At 42.7% G+C, this 18,576-nt stretch overlaps 1 protein-coding gene across 12 annotated transcripts in view; it reads right to left on the reverse strand.

Annotated features, from left to right (window-relative positions):
* Nucleotides 1-6: 6 nt before the first annotated feature.
* The window catches only part of ak9 (adenylate kinase 9), a 371,922-nt gene continuing 353,352 nt past the window's right edge, over nucleotides 7-18,576 (reverse strand). For 10 of the 12 annotated variants that reach the window (XM_069887555.1, XM_069887562.1, XM_069887553.1 and 7 more), the window contains 3 exons: nucleotides 10,255-10,357; nucleotides 7,438-7,552; nucleotides 7-1,469 (listed from right to left, as the gene is read on the reverse strand). In XM_069887555.1, coding sequence (XP_069743656.1) covers nucleotides 1,261-1,469; nucleotides 7,438-7,552; nucleotides 10,255-10,357 — 427 coding nt within the window. In that variant the 3' untranslated portion in view covers nucleotides 7-1,260. Of the gene's footprint in view, nucleotides 1,470-7,437; nucleotides 7,553-10,254; nucleotides 10,358-18,576 lie in introns of those variants that run through there. The other 2 variants (XR_011340758.1, XR_011340759.1) reach the window with 2 other exon arrangements.

Genomic DNA, 18,576 nt, shown 5'->3' on the forward strand with positions numbered 1-18,576 from the left:
AATAAACAGCATTGTACAGGAGCCTAACCTTGTATCCGGGATTGTCGGGATCAGACACCTGGCGAGGTTTGGAATTTTTCGCATTTCAGAATCATTTTGATTTCAGTCCCTTTAAGCAAATGCCTCGCTCCTAGCGCCTGCCATCCGTTCCCCCTGGCTGTCCATCACCCCCCACCCAAGGCCTGGTGCCAGACTATTTTGTGCCCTAAGCCAGGCTGAGCGTGGGTGGGGTGGGGAGTGCTGACCGGTAATTCAATGTGCGCCGTACAGGAGGCTGTCAACCATAGCGTCGGTCAAGTGGAGGTCGGAGATGACAGGATTGCCCAGGAGCTTAGCCAAAAAGGTGGCCAGCGTCAGCTGCTCGGAGCTGGCAGCCAAACGGGGCAGAAGGCTGGACACAAGGTGCAGAGCTGCAGGAGGAGTGGGCTGTCGGGGCGGTGCAGTCGAGTACTAGCAGCTTTCAGGTGCTCCACCAGCTTGTCAGGCCAGCCCTCAGGCATAACCTGCCAGAGCGGTTCCAGCTGTGTGGGGGAATTATGGGTAAGAATGATGGCCATTGCTCTCGCATTGAGCCAGTGCAACCTGCTTCTCACCTTCCAGGTGTAGGGGGCTGAGTCACCTTTCCACTTAAGGTAAGAGAGGGTGCCCATGGGGGCAGGGACGGGGACTCCCTCTGAAAACAGAAAATTTATTGTGGGAAATTAATGTTACTTATGTGTAATGTTCAGAATCCTGGATAAAAGGTTAGCCACCTGTACATGAAGATGGTACATAAACAAAACAAACTTATTAATCTTTTAGTGGAGTTTCAAGCAAAGAAAGTTCAAAATTTCAGCAGGGAATGGTGAACAGGCCGGGAATGGTGAACAGGCCGGGAATGGTGAACAGGCCGGGAATGGTGAACAGGCCGGGAATGGTGAACAGGCCGGGAATGGTGAACAGGCCGGGAATGGTGAACAGGCCGGGAATGGTGAACAGGCAGGGGTGGTGAGGGTGGTGATGAAAATCACTATACAAACAACATTTTTGACTAATGAGACCAATTGATAACATAGCTGGGAATTGCATCACAACTCATGGATTGGTAAAAGTTAAGACATGGAGAGAATAAACATAAAATGGTTCAGTGAACTGAAAAACTTTTATAATTAACATAGTGAAATGTAATTAATTTTAATATTGTGAAATGTGTTGTTTGGCAAATGTTTTGCGAGTAAAGATGATTTAAGCTGAAGAACAATTCAGGAAAGATAAATCTTCCTAAGGAACGCTTGTTGTAGGCTCAGCATGTCTGAGTGATAAAAAGATTTGTAATTTGTGATCAAAGTCAATGGGTCTGTCTTTGGGTTCTTTGTACTTCCTTGTCATCTTTGATCCAAGGTAACTGATAAGTTCACAGTGTTCCTCATATTGCTCCAATTTCTTTTTATATGTCTTTCTCACATAGTCAAAGCTGTTTGGGTTGTAGGCTGTGAATAGAAATATTTGTGAAATAATTCTCTTCCTGAAATAAATTCCAAGTAGTTTCTTCAAATGCATATTTTGTTTTAAAATAGCGAATTTGAACCTTAACAAAAATAGTTTTGAATTTAAGATAAATAATATTAATATATTTACTTAAAAAATAATTTCATTGAATGGAATTTCTGCATCTGTTGTTCCATAGAACCATAGAACCATAGAACATTACAGCACAGAAACACTCTTAACCCATGACCTCTGGTTTGTATCTCACCTACATTAAATGGAAAAGGCTGATCTACATACACTCTGTCTATCCCCCTCATAATTTTAAATACCATCTTTGACAGCACATAAGTGAACTTTTTTTACCCCAAAATTGGCTAACATGCGAAGTTGAAATGAGAGTATTATGGTATTGCCGCTGACCAGGTTGCCGGCTACTCATCCAAAAAGCCAGTGGAAGTGCTGCAGCTATCCAGGAAGTGAGCCCGTAGCTTTGTAGCCAGCAGCTTCGCGGGCCACTATCCCTCAGGTGGCCCGTGCTTTCCGAAGCCGTCGCTGCCACTCACTTTCCCCAGTGTCCCCAGTGAAAAGGTTGACCATGGTGGCTCCCAATAGCAGCGCAAGTACGCGGTTTCCAGAGCCGCTGCTGCTGCTCACTTTCCCCAGTGAGAAAGCCAACCACAGCAGTCCCTGCCATCAGCACAGGACTGTGCTTTCTGGAGCTGCCGCCGCCATCTTCTCACCCCAGTGAGAAGGCCATTCACCAACTTACCCGTAAATACACTAAAAAAATGTTCTTAGCATCCTAGTAAATCTCTGCACTCTTTTTTTCAAAAAGTTCTTAATATTCCCTGCTGAATATTCCCTTCCTTCTTCTACGCTCTGGGGAAAAAAAGTAATAACCTGTTTAACCTTTCCCTGTAACTCAGTTCCTGAAGTCCGGGCAACATCCTAGTAAATCTGTGCACTCGTTTTCTCTTTCTTAAAAAAAAATTAACACTTCACCGTGAACCATGTCAATAACAATATACGCAAATATTCAGTATTAGTATGTATACAGTGACATTTTCATTTTTTTCCTCCCAAACCCATCCCTCCCTGCCTCCCATAACTTAAAGCCAGAAAAAGAGAAAAACAAACAAACAAAACAGAAGAAAGAAAAAGAAAGATCGTGTCATCCAATATGCTATACTTAACTATTTTTTTTAATTGTAACTTGTCACATCAAGAGATGGAGGTCTGGAATTGGCGGTTCCTAGTAAACTTTATGTATGGTTCCCAAATTTATTCAAATAAAGCAAATTTGTCTTTGAGGTTGTAGATAATTTTTTCTAATGGAATACACTTAATCATTTCTATGTACTATTGTTGTATTTTTAAAGGTTTTTCCATTTTCCAAGTTATCATTATGCATTTTTTTGCTGCCTCTAGTGCGATCATAATGAATCGTTTTTGAGCTCTGTCTAATTTTAGACTTAGTTCTTTGTCTTTTATGTTGTTTAAAAGGAATATTTTTGGGTCTTTTGGTATCTTATATTTTGTAATTCTATTTTACTATCAAGTTTAATTCTCCAAAATGTTTTCAATTTATACATGTCCAAATTGCATGTATTATTGTACCAATTTCTTGCTTACAACAGAAGCATTTGTCTGATTCCATACTTTTAATTTTTGAGATGGAGTATATAATCTATGGAGCCAATTGTATTGTATCATATGACACCATGTGTTTATTGATTTGAGTACACATAGTCACTTTTTCTATCTTATTGATATCTTTCTTATAGTTAGGTGACCAAACTGCACACAATACTCCAAATTTGACCTCACCAATGTCTTATACAACTTTAACATAACATCCCAACTCTTGCACTCAATACTTTGATTTATGAAGGCCAATTGCCAAAAGCTCTCTTTACTACCCTATCAATCCTATCACTTTCAAGGAATTATGTATCTGTATTCCCAGGTCTTTTTGCTCTACTGCACTCCTCAGTACCTACCATTTACCATGCATGCCTTTCTTGGTTTGTCCTTCCAAAATGTAACACTTCACACTTGTCTCCATTAAACTCCATCTGCCATTTTTCAACCCATATTACCAGCTGGTCCAAATCCCTCTGCAAACTTTAAAAAACATTTCACTGTCCAAAACGCCCCCACCTTAAAACTTGCTGATCCAATTTACCACATCATCATCCAGATCATTGATATAGAAGACAAACAACAATGATCCCATCACTGATCTCTGAGGCACATCACTAATCACAGGTCTCCAGTCTGAGAAGCAATCATCCACCATTAGTCTCTGGCTTCTCCCGTCCAGCCTTTGTCAAATCCAGTTCACTACTTCAACATGAATATCTAGTGTCTGAACCTTCCTGACTAACCTCCCATGTGGGATCTTGTAAAAGGGCTTACTAAAGTCCATGTAGACAACATCCAGAGCCTTTCCTTCATCAACAGTCTTGGTAACCTCCTCAAAAAACTCTAGAAGATTGGTTAAACATGACCTACCACACACAAAGCTGTGTTGACTATCCCTAATCAGCCATGGCTATCCAAATAATTGTACATCCGATCTCTTGGCACACCTTCCAATAATTTACCTACTACTGACTTCAGGCTCACCAGCCTATAATTTCCAGGATTACTTTTGGAGCTTTTTTTAAACAATGGAACAACATGAGCTACCTTCAATCCTTTGGTACCATACCCATGGCTAAGAACATTTTAAATATTTCTGCCAGAGCCCCTGGAATTTCTACATTAGCCTCCATCAAGGTCCAAGGGAATACTTGGTTAGGCCTGGGGACTTATCCACCCTTATTTGCTTTAAGACAGCAAGCATTTCCTCCTTTTTAATCTGTGTAGGATTGATGACCTCACTGCTTGTTTTCCTTTCTTCCCATGACTCTGTGTCTTTTTCCTGAGTGAATACAGATGAAAAAAAATATTTATGACCTCTCCCAACTCTTTTGGCTCCATACAAAGTTGACCACTTTGATTTTCAAGGGGACCAATTTTGTCCCTTACTATACTTTTGCTCTTAATATACCTATAGAAACCTTTAGGATTTTTCTTCACATTGTCTGCCAAAGTAATCTCACGTCTTCTTTTAGCCCTCCTGATTTATTTCTTGAGGTTTATCTTGCATTTTTTATGCTCCAGTTGCCTGTACCTGCTATACACCTCTCACTTCTTCCGAACCAGATCCCCAATAACCTTCAAAAGCCAAGGCTCCCTATGCCTTCTAACCTTGCCTTTGATCCTAACATACAAACTCTGTTCTCTCAAAATGTCACCTTTGAAGGTCCTCCACTTACCTCACATATCTTTGCCCAAAAACAATTTATCCCAATCCACGCATTTTAGATCCCTTCCCATTTCCTCAAAATTGGCCTTTCTCCAACTTAGAATCTCAACCTGAGGCCCAGACCTATCCTTCTCATAATTAACTTGAAACTAATGGCATTATGATCACTGGACCCAAAATGTTTCCCTACACATACTTCTGTCACCTGTCCTGTCTCGTTCCCTAATAGGAGATCCAGTATTGCACTCTCTCTAGTTGGTACCTTTAAATATTTATTTAGAAAACTTTTCTCAACACATTTGACAAACTCCAAGCCATTCAGCCCTTTTACAGTATGGGAGTCCCAGTCAATATGTTTCCTGCAGCTGTCTGCTATTTCTCTACAGAAATGAGCCTCTTCACGTCTATACATTCTGATGCACATTTCTCACTTTTCAAAAATTGGCTGCAGCATTAATGAATGGCTAAAGCTTGATTGGGAGTTAGAAAAATAATTTTCAACTTCGTAAAGCCATTCTTGCATGATAGGTATTACATGACATTAGGCCAGTGGTAGGCCAAATCTACAGCCTAGACAATGGAGGGTTGGTTTATTTCTTTTTTACCTCTCTTTGCAAACTTCAGTTGCACTCCAGATGCAAAACACACTGTAATCTGGTTTGAAACTGAATACATGGGATGAGATGGCCAATTGCTATAACAAACATGATCTGCTTTGTTCTCAGCAGTGGAATGACAATGGAGCCTGTGTGTGAAGTAGTTAAGATGTTATGATGATGGGGAAAGATACAAGTGGAGGACCACCAAAGATCCTTAGCCAAAGACAATTTATCCCAATCCATGCATTTTAGATCCCTTCTCATTTCCTCTAAATTGGAACATCATTGATGGAGGTGGAGAAGATGGGCTGCACCAAGAATCTATCTGAGGTAGAGATAAGTGGCTGTGAGGGAGGGGGAGGTAGGGAATGTTGGAGGTTGAGGCTTCCATTGAGGGATTCAGAACTTTACAGGGTTCACAGGGCAAGGAGACAGGATGTGGACCTCAGGTTAAAGCACAGTGGGGAAGGGAAATCAGGAATACAAATTCAGGAGGTTATTTTATTAATTGGTGGTTGCAGCCTGGGTCATTAGTGATTATGGGGCCAGGACTTAGTAGATTGGGGGCTTTGGCTTTGAGGGTGCAGTTTGCAGCATTATGAATTTATCTCATGGTTAACCAAAATTACTGTGAGGAGCCAAGGCTTTTTTTAAATGCTGAAGTAAATGAACTGTTAAGTTATGCCTGTCAAAAAGTTTTACAAGTCAATCCTTGTCCGGATTTATCCCCCAAAAATCTGAAAGTTTTAAACGTCACAATCATCACAAAAGTTAAACACAATCATCAAATTTTCAAAAGGATAGCAAACTCAGACTTTTCCCCATTAAAGCAAAATTACATTGACTAGTACATTAAATTGATAAATTCATGTATTTATTATAAATAAACTATTTAAAGATGGTACATTCCAAGTTGGGAATTGGAGGTTTTGCCTCAATAATGTTGTCTCATTTAAATGTCTATTATAAAATAGGGAAGGTCTGTGCACACTTTGGCAATTTGTAAAGAATTGTGGATAGGCTTGATTCCCCTGTCTCAATGAATGATCATTAGAATAAGTATATTCAAAAGCATCTCGAGTTCAGGAAAATAGTACATTTGAGTGAGACTTAAAAGGAACCCCCATGGATGGGGATGATCACTTGAAAAGGTGGGATTGGTTGAGATTCACTGCATCCAGACGGGTCAAGCCAAATTCAGAGAATATGTGTAAGAGGTAAGTCGCTGCAGAAGCACGGGAAATGTTGATGCAGTGCAGTGTGGGATTAAGATGGGGTGGAGAATCAGGAGATGAAAGGAATCTATTTATTTAATAGGATAATATGGATCTCAGGAGTGCCAAAATCAGTTTAGGTTGCCTGGCAATGAACCAATGGAAGAATTTTGCAGGGAATGATGTCATTCTGTGCGCCATGGATAAGAGACTGATTCAGGATTATGAGGATGACTAATTCCCAGAGTGATGTTATATAACCAGAAATAATAATTACTGGATTTCATTTCAGAAAAGCAAATCAAAATTCAATATCTGAAAGAAATGTTACGTGATTACATTTCTAGGCATATCAAAAACAAGCTATTCCTATTTTGAATTAATGTTTGAACAAAAGAAATAACTTTTAATATTTTTGGATTGTTACAAAGAAGCATGTTTCTTCAGTTTTGCTAATATTCAACTGTTTCTTAAGAGTATGTATACTCATTACAACTTTAATATCCAAATAGGTTTCACTTCATTTTTTTGGACTTTATGGGTGAGGTGAGTTGTCACCAACTCACCTCACCCATAAAGAGTAAATACTGACTAGAGCTGATAAAAGCTGTGTTTATAGCAGTTGTTTGCATTGAAGTCTCATCAATTTTACCAATTTTGCTGTGTGATTTTTCAAACTCCTGCTGGACACTTTGATATTTATTGTTTTGATATTGTTTAGATATATTCAACCAGCAAAAAATGTTTTTAAAACCAATTTTAAACATCAAGACGGGTAAGAAAATATTCCCTTGAACTATACAGCAATTTTAATAAAAATATATCTAATGATAATCATTACCTTTAAGATGATATGAAACATAGAGAATTGCAGATCTCTTCACACTTAAGAAAGGATATTTTGGCTTCAAACATCCTACAGCGGTTAATGCTTTAATTATTGATGGTGCAGCTCCCTATAAAACAGCAGTTTTCTATTATACAAAATAACCAGGTTTTAAATGACGAATCATGCAAAAGGTTTAAAGTAAGATACTATGATTACTAACGAAGTTCTCTCCAATTAATACCAGTGTCAGTGCTAGGCCCGCAACTGTTCATGATATATATAAACAATTTGGAAGAGGGGATTGAGGGTAGCCCATCAAAATTTGCTGATGACACTAAATTGTGCAGAGGATGAGGAATTTGCAGAGATAGAAACAGGTTATAAAGATATAAACAGTGAGTGGGAAAGATTTAGGGCAAAAGGTGAAATATTTAAGGGGAACTTGTTCACTTAGACCAAACATGTCAAACTCAGGCCCACCGGCCAAATTTGCCCCGTGATATAATTATATTTGGCCCGCAAGATCATATCAAATATGTATTAGAGCTGGCCCGCTGGCCGCCGTGCCAGTATAGCGCATGCATGGCTAATACTACAAATCCCAGAATGCTTTGCAAATGCATTTGCGCCGGCCCGTCAGCCTGCTAATCGCCCCCACCTCCTCTCTTTACTTTCATTAGCATCTGCGACCTGTCGCCAAACTCACGTGTAATAAACCCCTTACGATAAATGGCCAAACGAAAGACAGAAAACAGGACCTTTCAAGACAGGTGGGAGGCAAACTCTGACCCCACAGTTTGATGAACTTGCATCTAAGAAGAGATGCCAAGTATCTGGTTTAGACCCAGCGGCATCAGAGTAAATCACAGTGTAGCAAGCTAAGCTTGGATTAATATGTTCTTTGGTTCACTTTGGACTGTTCATAGTTGAAAGATTGGATTTTCATTGAAGCAAGTTGTTATTTTTTTGACTTGTTGGCTTGTGAAAAAAAGTACATTTAAAAGGAGCTTAAAGGCTCTAGAGAAATATTATTTATTGAATATTTTATTTCTCATTTGTTAATGCTTCTTCTGGAAAGAGTTTAACCAAAACTATTATTAAACATTTATTTTAATAAGAAAAAGTTTAACATTACATATGTTGAAAGAAGAGAAAACATGCAGATGTTGTTGAAAATTTTCAATAAATATTTAGTTTGGCCCACGACTTAGTCTAAGTTTTTAATTTTGGCCCTCTGTGAATTTGAGTTTGACACCCCTGACTTAGAGGGTGATGAAAGTGTGGAATGAGCTGTCAGTGGAAGTGATGGATGTGGGTTTGATCTGAATACTTAGATCGGTCCGAGGATGGGAGGGGTATGGAGGACTATGGTCCGGGTATGGTAAACCATTGTTATATATAATTGTCTTGTCAAGCACACTTATGGGCTTGACTATACCTGTGGCCCCTCCCCACAGGCTCCTGTACAAAGATGACTGTTTCACAGCCCCCTGCAGTTCAGTGCAGGACAATATGGACGTGCTTGTGTTCTTAAGTGAATAAAAGCCTTTTGGTTTCTCTACAGTAGTCTTTCAAGTAATTGATGGTGCATCAATTTTATTCACTTAAGGTTTTTTTTTAGAATGGAGCAGATCCCCAAGACAGAAAAGCTGGAAATCGACCCTCAATCGCCTGAGGCATCTACCAACTTTGAGCTCTGGCTGCACTGTTCCTGCAGGCCTTCTCTAATATTATGAGATCAGAGACCACCAAACTGCAAGTGCTGCACTCCCGGGTCGGCCCCCTGGTGTATTCCATGATCTGGGACGTGGACTACACCAGGACCCCATGGACATCCTTAAAGGATGTCTTAAAGTACCTGTTTAAAATCAATGTTGTCTATGTCAGAAACCTTATAGTGACTCAAAAACAACAGCCTTGTGAGTCCAATGCTGAATATCTTTGGGCCCTGTGAGCACTCTGCAGAGCCTGTGAATGCAAGGCTGTGTCTGCTGCGGAGTACATAGAGTACCTGATCTGGGATGCCAACATCCCAGAGATCAGGTCAAACTACATCTGACAGAAATTCCTGGAGCAAGGGGAGCTCAGTCTGTTAAGAGCAGTTGAGCTGGCAGGTACACTGGAGGCATTCCACTCTGAAGCACTCCACTCCATCAGGTCCCTGCAATGTACAGCCACAAATGTCACAAACACTGCATGAATGTATGTTTGCTTTTCCCAGGAAATCTGCGAATGGGACCACACTACCGACATGGCTGATGTCCCCAGGGCCGTCCCTACTCTAGAAGCATGTGAGGACCCATAAGTCTGACCCCCTAGTCGAAAGGATCCACCTCCTCTATGCCAACCCGCAATATGCCTATGTGGCATGCCTGGATGCACACGAAGACACCGCCTCTGTCAGGGACTTGGCACCCTCAGGGAGCCTTGAGGCCATGTCTGTTCCCCTCACACCTCCCTCACTGTGGAATTCACATGATGCACCTGACCCATGGTACCCTGCCTCTGTCCTGAGGGAGGTTACATTAGATTCATTGGCGCCTACCTACCATCAGAATACTGTTGAGTACATACTGAGCCAACTGGACAATAGGGGTCAGTCTTGGGGAATAGCTCACTGTGCAGGTGACCTATGAACTAACGACTGACCCAGAGCTCTGTTGAGTTTTATTCTTGTGCTGTGTAATAAACTGACTGTTGAACCGAATACCTTCTCCTATCACTTCATTCAAAGAACACGCTGGACTCAGACCACAAATAGACTAAATTAAGAGTAAGGTAAAGCCAGAGTCCGACACTTGGTCCTTCTGAAAATGTCAATGTTCTTACTTGTTCCATATACCCAAGCATTGGAAGGGAAGTGAGAGGTATTGCCTCCTTCTTTGGTGGAAGTTTGTTTGGGAGCTTTAGATCCCAGTACTTCTCAGGAAGACTGAAAAAGATAAAGGCATAAAAAAATGGTGACAATGAAGCATTAAATCCTTTGACCAGCACTCAAATTTAAAGAAAATGCTGAGGTATATCACTAACTTTATCCAGATTTTGGTGCTGAAGATCTGTAATTCATTATAAATTCATCACAATCTTACAATTTTAGCAATGTCCCAGCATCACAAAAAAATTGACATCTATTCCCCAAAAAGCAAATCTAAGGGGGCGATTACTTCTTATTTAACTTACTGCCAATCACAGTGCTATTAAATCGGATGCTTCTGTTGGACTATGGTTAAATAGGCACAAATTAAAAATTTTGGGGAATGGAAATTTTATACTTGTCGATATTTCTTCTACCATTCCTTGTCCTGTTTCCCCAGTTGTTCTAGGTCCAATTGTAATCTTAGATAACCTTCTTCACCATCCACTATACCATTGATTTTAGTGTAAACAACAAACTTACTAGTCATATTAACTGTATTGTCATCCAAATCATTAATATAGATGACAAACAACAGTGTACATCAGTACTGATCCCTGTGTCATATCATTGGTCACAGGCCTCCAGTATGAAAATCAACCCCTATTCCTACTCTCTGACTCGCACCACCAAGCCAATTTTATATCCCATTGGCTAGCTCACACTGGATCCCAAATGACTTAAAGTTCTGTTCCAACCTACCTTGTGGAATCTTGTCAAAATTGATAAAATCCACCATGTCTACTGATTGCCCTGCTCTCCTCAATTCTCTTGGTTATCTCTTTCAAACATTCAACTAAATTTCCCATGTACAAAGCCATGCTAACTATCTCTAATCACTCCTTGCCTTTCCAAACTCTGATAGATCCTGCCCATGAGAATTTCTTCCAGAAACATTCCCAGCAGTGAATCCTCTTTCTTCTTTCCCATGTGCTTGAAGGAATGGAGACTGACACTTTCTCCGATTTCTCATAACCACTATTTTGTGATCTGAAGAAACCTGAAACCTGTGGTTTGTTGATCCGGTTTGAACTGGTCAGGCTCAGGAACAGAACAAAGGAAGATGTGATCAGGCTGATCAATAAAACAATAAAGACATTGTAATGATATGGATAGTACATAGTCATTGGCTGGTAAAGGCACGGGCTGGCCCTCCCTGATCAATAAAACAATAAAGACATTGTAATGATAAGGATAGTACATAGTCATTAGCTGGTAAAGGCATGGGCTGGCCCGCCCCCCCCCCCCCCCCCCCCGATGACACTTTCCTCTGGACTCCTCCCCTGTGGCCTAGGCCATAAAGGTCGAGCCACCTCTCTCTTCCCTGCACTTCCCTAGCTTGGATCCAGGCCAGCTCAAATCCTCTGTACAATAAAGCCTGTAGTTCCTCTCAGTCTTTGTCCTTGTGGTTATTGGGGCAACTGGTGATGTCAGACATCACATCCTGATCAAGGGCCTACCACTAAGTGCAAGGGTGAGACGACTTCCCCCAGAGAAGCTCCGACTAGCAAGGAGAAGTTCTTTAAGCTCAAGGAGGTGGGTGTTGTTCGACGGTCAGACAGCCCATGGGCCTCGCCCCTGCACATGGTGCCTAAAGCAACTGGGGGCTGGAGACTATGTGGCGACTATCGCTGGCTCAACGAAGCCACCACCCCGGACCATTTCCCCGTGCCACACATCCAGGATTTTGCGGCAAACCTGCACGGGGCTACACTATTCTCAAAAATGGATCTCGTGTGAGGATATCACCAGATCACAGTGCATCCTGATGACATCCCTAAGACAGCCATCATCACTCCATTTGGGCTGTTCAAGTTCCTGAGGATGCCATTCAGGCTCAAAAATGCGGCACAGACATTCCAGCGACTGATGGACACAGTGGCTGAGACCTGGATGGCACTTTCGTCTACCTTGATTATATCTTCATGGCATGTAGAACCCGGCAGGAACACCTTCAGCAACTCCGAAATCACTGTAGTCATCTGCAGAAGTTTGGCCTCACCATCAATCTGGCCAAATGCCAGTTTGGCCTGAACACCATCGACTTCCTGGTCCACAGGATCACAAAGGATGGGACCACACCACTGCCTGACAAGGTAGAGGCCATCTGCAGCTTCCCGAAGCCCAGTACAACCAAAGGTCTGCAGGAGTTCTTTGGGATGATAAACTTTTATTGCAGGTTTATCCTAGCAGCTGACCGAGTGATGTGCCTTCTGTTCATCCTGATGTCTGGCAAGGAGAAGGACCTGACCTGGGACGACGGATCTGCACGTGTATTTGTGGAAACCAAAAAAGCCCTGGCCAAAGCTGCACTCCTGACCCACCCCAGACCAGATGCACCCACAGCCCTCACAGTCGATGACTCAGGAACAGCAATTGGTGGAGTCCTGGAGCAATAGATAGAAGGAAGTTGGTACCCACTAGCTTTCTTCAGCAAATATCTGCGGCCCTCTGAACTAAAGTACAGTGTGTTCGATAGAGAACTGCTGGTGCTGTACTTAGCCATCCACCACTTCCGGTACTTTCTTGAGGGAAGGGCTTTCATGGACCTCAAACCACTGACTTTCACCCTGGCTAAAATCTCTGATCCTTGGTCAGCCCACCAACAGGGACACTTGACTAACATCTCGGAGTACACCACCGACGTCCAGCATATCTCGGGCAAAGACAACGTGGTCACTGATGCCTTGTCAAGACAAAGCATCCACTCCCTGGTCAACAGTCTGGATTTCACAGCACTAGCAGAGACACAGCAGCAGGACGACGAGATCCCGCAGTAAAGGACTGCTGTCACAGGCCTTCGGCTTTAGGACGTTCCAGTCGGCACAGGTACTACCACCCTCTGTGCGACATGGCCACTGGGCAGGTTCAATCTATTGTCCCAACGGCATGGAAGTGACGAGTTTTTGACTCCAACCACAGGCTGGTACACCCATCCATCAGGATTATGGTCTGGCTGGTGGCCAGCAAGTATGTGTGGCATGGATTGCAGAAATAAGTCCAGGGATGGGCCAAGCTGTGTGCACAGTGCCAAACAGCCAAAGTGCCGCCACACACCAAGGTCCCCTCACAACCTTTCAAGCCAACGGAATGCAGATTTGACCACATTCACGTGGACATAGTGGGACCCTTGCCAGTTTCTTAGGGTCTTCGCTACCTGTTCACAGTGGTAAACTGCTTCACCCGGTGGCCAGAAGCAATCCCCCTGGTCGACACATCCACCAGGTCCTGTGCCAAAGCCCTTCTCTCGCCCTGGATTGCAAGATTCGGACTGCCACAGCACATCACTTCTGACCGAGGCGCACAGTTCACCTCCAGTTTGTGGACCGACACTGCCAACCTGTGGGGTGCTCAACTACACCATACGACGGCATACCACCCGCAAGCCAACAGCATGGTGGGAGCATTTCCAGAGGACCCTCAAGACCGCCCTCATGACCAGACTCAAGGGCTTCAACTGGGTGGACGAATTACCATGGGCACTACTGGGCATCTGAACAGTGCCGAAAGAAAACCTCCACGCATCCTTCGCTGAACTCATCTACAGAGCCCCACTCATGGTTCCTGGGGATTTCATTCCACAAGCAAGAGGACAGCAGGAGGAGACAACCATCTTCCTGGACAGGCTGCGCGAAAAGGTCGGTAACCTGGCTTTGATCCCACCCTCCAGACATGGACAAGCCAAGTCCAACATCCCCAAAGAACTCAAGAACTGTGAGTATGTGTTTGTACATAGAGGACCCCACCGCTCACCACTGCAGAAGCCATACGAAGGTCCCTTACAAGTCATCTGCAACAACAGAGCCACCTTCGAGCTGGACATCGGTGGTAAACCAAAGGTCTTCACTACAGATAGACTCAAGCCTGCCCACACAGACCCAGCAGAACCCGTGGAGACACCAACATCTCGATGCAGAGGCAGACCACAAAAGACTTTGAGGACTATACCTACAGACACTATAGACTGTCACACTGGTTCTGGGGGGGGGGGGGGGTCATGTGGCGGCCCACAATTGCGGAGATCAGGCCAGCACATCGCGTGGCAGCAGATGCTGCAGAGATCGCTAAAGCGACTCCCAGGACAACGAACCGGCGGGGGTTGAAGCTGGGACAGCATTAGACCAACAGCCCTAAAATGGCGTTGGTCAAGCCGCCCAGCTAACTCAGCAGAAACTGGCTGGGGAAGAAGGGCATTCATATGCATGGACATTCCCACCCAGTATTGTTATTCATATGGCTGATTCAGTCAATCAGCAAGAACGGCGGGAACTTGAACAGTATAAAAGTAGCCTTTCCAGCCCTAATAAAGGAGTGAGCTTAACCTGCCACATTGTGTGTATGTGTGTTTCTTTGTAGAGGTCGGCTACACTACCCTGGATCTGCATCTATAAGCAGTTAATAGTTCTAACATTCCGATCTTTGGCACCAGGAAGATGAATGTCAAGTTCGAGAATCATCTCTACACTTGGCCATTTATTATAGCAGCAGTATCCTGACCTTTGCTTAGTGCAGATTTTCTTTGGGCTCATTCATTCCTCGTCGACTTAAAATGGCATCAGTTAACAGATGGAACTACTTTTCTGACCATTCCTCTGGCAGACGCCTATACTCCTGCTCTGTGCGTTCAAACATTAAGTAAACCAGAAGATGAATTCTCCAAGCTGTTGGAAAATTTCCCTGAGATTACTACTCTACAAATTTCTGCCTCCACTGTAAAGCACAATGTTACTCACCACATTTATACTAATGGCCCTCCTATTCATGCTAAAGTGCACTGCTTGTCTCCAGAGAAGCTGGGCTTAACTAAGGAAGAGTTTGCCAAGATGGAAGAACTAGGCATAATTCATAGGTTCGACAGTCCCTGGGCATCTCCATTACATATGGTCACAAATCACAAAGGAGGTTAGCGTCCTTGTGGAGATTACAGCATCTTAATGATGCCACCATCCCGGATTGTTATCTGATACCTCTTATTCAGGATTTCTCGGCTAATTTGCATGGAGCAAAAATCTCCAAAATTGACTTGGTGCGTGGGTATCACCAAGTCCCAGTAGAGCCAGAAAACATTCCAAAAACAGCAATAATTACCCCGTTTGAGTTGTTCAAATTTTTACAAATGCCATTCAGATTAACGAATGCTGCTCAATCATTTCAATGGGTGATGGATGCTTTAGGATGTGGTATGACAAATGTCTTCATTTACCTTGATGACATTTTAGTGGCTAGTGGGACTAAGGAAGAACATTTGGAACATCTTTGTACACTTTTTATTTCTCTTCAAAAGTTTGTACTGACCATCAATCCAGATAATTGCTATTTGGACAAGAAACAATTGATTTCTTGGGGCATAGGATTATTCAGGAAGGCATGACTCCACTGCCAGCCAAAGTTGAGGTCATTACCAAGTACTCAAGACCTGCTACCGTTAAAAGCCTGCAGGAATTCTTGGGAATGGTACATTTTTACCGTCGGTTTCTTCCAGGAGCAGCTCATATCATGAAGCCTCTTTTCAATTTACTATCTGGAAACGCCAGAACCATCCATTGGACTGAAGAGGGAAACAAAGCCTTCTTGAAGACAAAAGATTTGCTGACTCACGACACTGTGCTCAGCTACCGAGTTTTAAATGCAGCCATCGCCCTTTCTACAGACACTTCCAGTATGGCCATAAGAGGTGCACTTCATCAGTATGTCAACGGGCAATGGAAACTGTTAGCATTCTTCAGCCTCCATCTTCATGAAGCAGAGAAGAAATACAGTGCTTTTGATAAGGAGCTATTGGCCATTTACTTGCCTATTCGACATTTCTGTTATTTTTTGGAGGGCACTTTCCATGGTCACAGAGCCCTGGTCAGCTCGACAGCAATGGCAATTATCATTCATTTCAGAATTCTTCACAAAAATACTACATATTTCTGGAAAAGACAATGTAGTAACTGATGCCCTTTCCCACTCTGCTCCACTCGAGGTTTCGTCTGTAGATCAAGGTACTGACTGTGGGCCAAGAACACGACCATAAGACGAATGCTTATTGAACTGCAATCACGAACCTGCAATTGAAAGATATCTAATTTGGAGTTAATGGCAAACTACTCCTCTGTGATATATCAACAAGACACCCATGCTCAGTAGTTCCGGCATCATGGAAACATCTGTGCATGGTCTCTCACATCCATCGATTAGACTGACTGCTCATATGGTTTCGGACAGGTTTGTGTTACACAAATGGTGAGGTCCTGCATTGCCTGCCAAAAAGCAAAAGTTCAGCAGCATACTAAGGTGCCATACTAAGTCCTTCCTGGAGTTCCTCAGCATTTTGCTCATATCCATGATTGGTCTGTTTCCTGTTTCAAGAGGATACTGTTAACGTTTTACAGTAATAGACAGGTTTAGGCATGGCCCGAGGCTGTGCCTATGGTAGATGCTACTTGTGATCGGGTGTTCCTCAGTTCCTGGGTATCTCGTTTTGGTTTACCGGTGCATGTTACTTCAGATAGGGGACCACAATTTACTTCTTCACTGTGGATGGCCTTGTCTCGCTTGCTCGATACAACAATTCATCATACAAATGCCTATCATTTCCAGGCCAATGGAATGGTGCAAAGATTTCATCGACATCTCAATTCAGCCTTGATGGCTCAGTTAGAGGGCCCGAACTGGGCTGATGAGCTGCCCTGGGTAATACTGGGCATTAGAACAACTCCAAAGGAGAACCTCCAAGCTCCATCTGCGGAGCTCATGTACAATGCACTTTTGGTGGTTCCAGGGGAGTTTGTCTCCTATCATTCCAACTCCAACAATGATCCTAAGGAACTGTTGAGCAGGCTAAGGGAGACTGTAGGAAAATTGACCTCTATACCACCATCATCACGTGGAGAACACTCTTCTTTTGTTTCAAGACCTCAAAAACTGCGAATATTTTTTTGTCCGAAGGGGGATACTTAGTCAACCTTTACAAATTCCCTACGAAGGACTTTATAGGATACTCAGACAAACTAGGTCGACCTGTATTTTGGAGATAAGCCAGTCTTTCACAATTGACAGGCTAAAACCAGCTCACGCGGACAAGTCTTCCCCACTGCAGCAGCCAACAGTCCATCGCAGAGGTTGACAACCTAAAAGACAGACAAACCTTTCTGCTGGTTCTGGAGGTGGCGGTGGGGGAGGGATGGGTGGACACGTAGCAGCACTATGACAGTACTACAATTCTCAGGAGGCATTGAACTGCCCACGTCGAGCACATGATTCTGGCTTTTAAAATGTTGCGTGGGTGATGAAGAGTGAATCTGTATGATTCACTCCAGAAAGATCTTGTGAGGATATTTCGCTGTGTCCACTGTGATTCCAAATTCTCAAAAATATAGGATATTTATTTCTCAAATTTATTTCTCTAAAGGAATACAGCTTTGAATTTCTGGATTCCATCTTCCCATATCTAAATACAAGTCCTATTTCCAAATCACTGCCATACATTTCTTTGCTACTGCCAGTGCTATTTTAACAAACTTTGTTTGATATATTGACAATTTTAGCAAGAATCTGCATGCAATATATTATGAAATAGGTCTGTATGATGAAGGCTTCAAGGAGTCACAGTATTTTTTGAGCATCACAGTAATTATTGCTGTTGAAAATGATTCTGGTAGAGCAGTAAACAAACGTTTCCATAAAAAGAGCGATCACTAAATCTTTAAATCCTTTATAGAATTCCTGTGGAAACCATCTTCTCCTGGTGCTTTATTACTTTGTATTGAACTAATTGCTTCCTTCATTTCTAGTTGTGTAATTGTAGCATCTAATTCTGCTTGTTCTTCCATGCTCAGTCTAGATAAGTGTCTTTTATCTTATCACAAACAGTAATCAAATGTTTCAACAATGGTGTCTCTTTAACCTCAATTAATAATTTTGAATCCTATTTATATATAAATTCCTCTGCTAACCTTTTTCCTATTTTATCTAACTCTATTTTGACCTATGCCAGTTTTTCTACTCTTTCCAAGAGTGATGTAAGGAATCTCATTTGAGCCACTTGTTAATAATTCCGACCGGTTGAAGTAGGCTGTAGAGGATTTGTAGCCACATTGACTCAAGGCTTCTCTGGGAGTTGGAAGTGCGAGGAAAGATACACCACAAGCAGTCAAAGATCTCTCCAGAGCTGCTGAAAAGGGTAGTCAGTGGCTCTGGATAAGAAGAAAGGATTCCTTCTGGACACCCAAGTGAGTGTAGGGCATCTAGGG

Source organism: Narcine bancroftii, chromosome 6, assembly GCF_036971445.1.
Source record: "Narcine bancroftii isolate sNarBan1 chromosome 6, sNarBan1.hap1, whole genome shotgun sequence".
In the NCBI taxonomy this organism is placed as follows: domain Eukaryota; kingdom Metazoa; phylum Chordata; class Chondrichthyes; order Torpediniformes; family Narcinidae; genus Narcine; species Narcine bancroftii.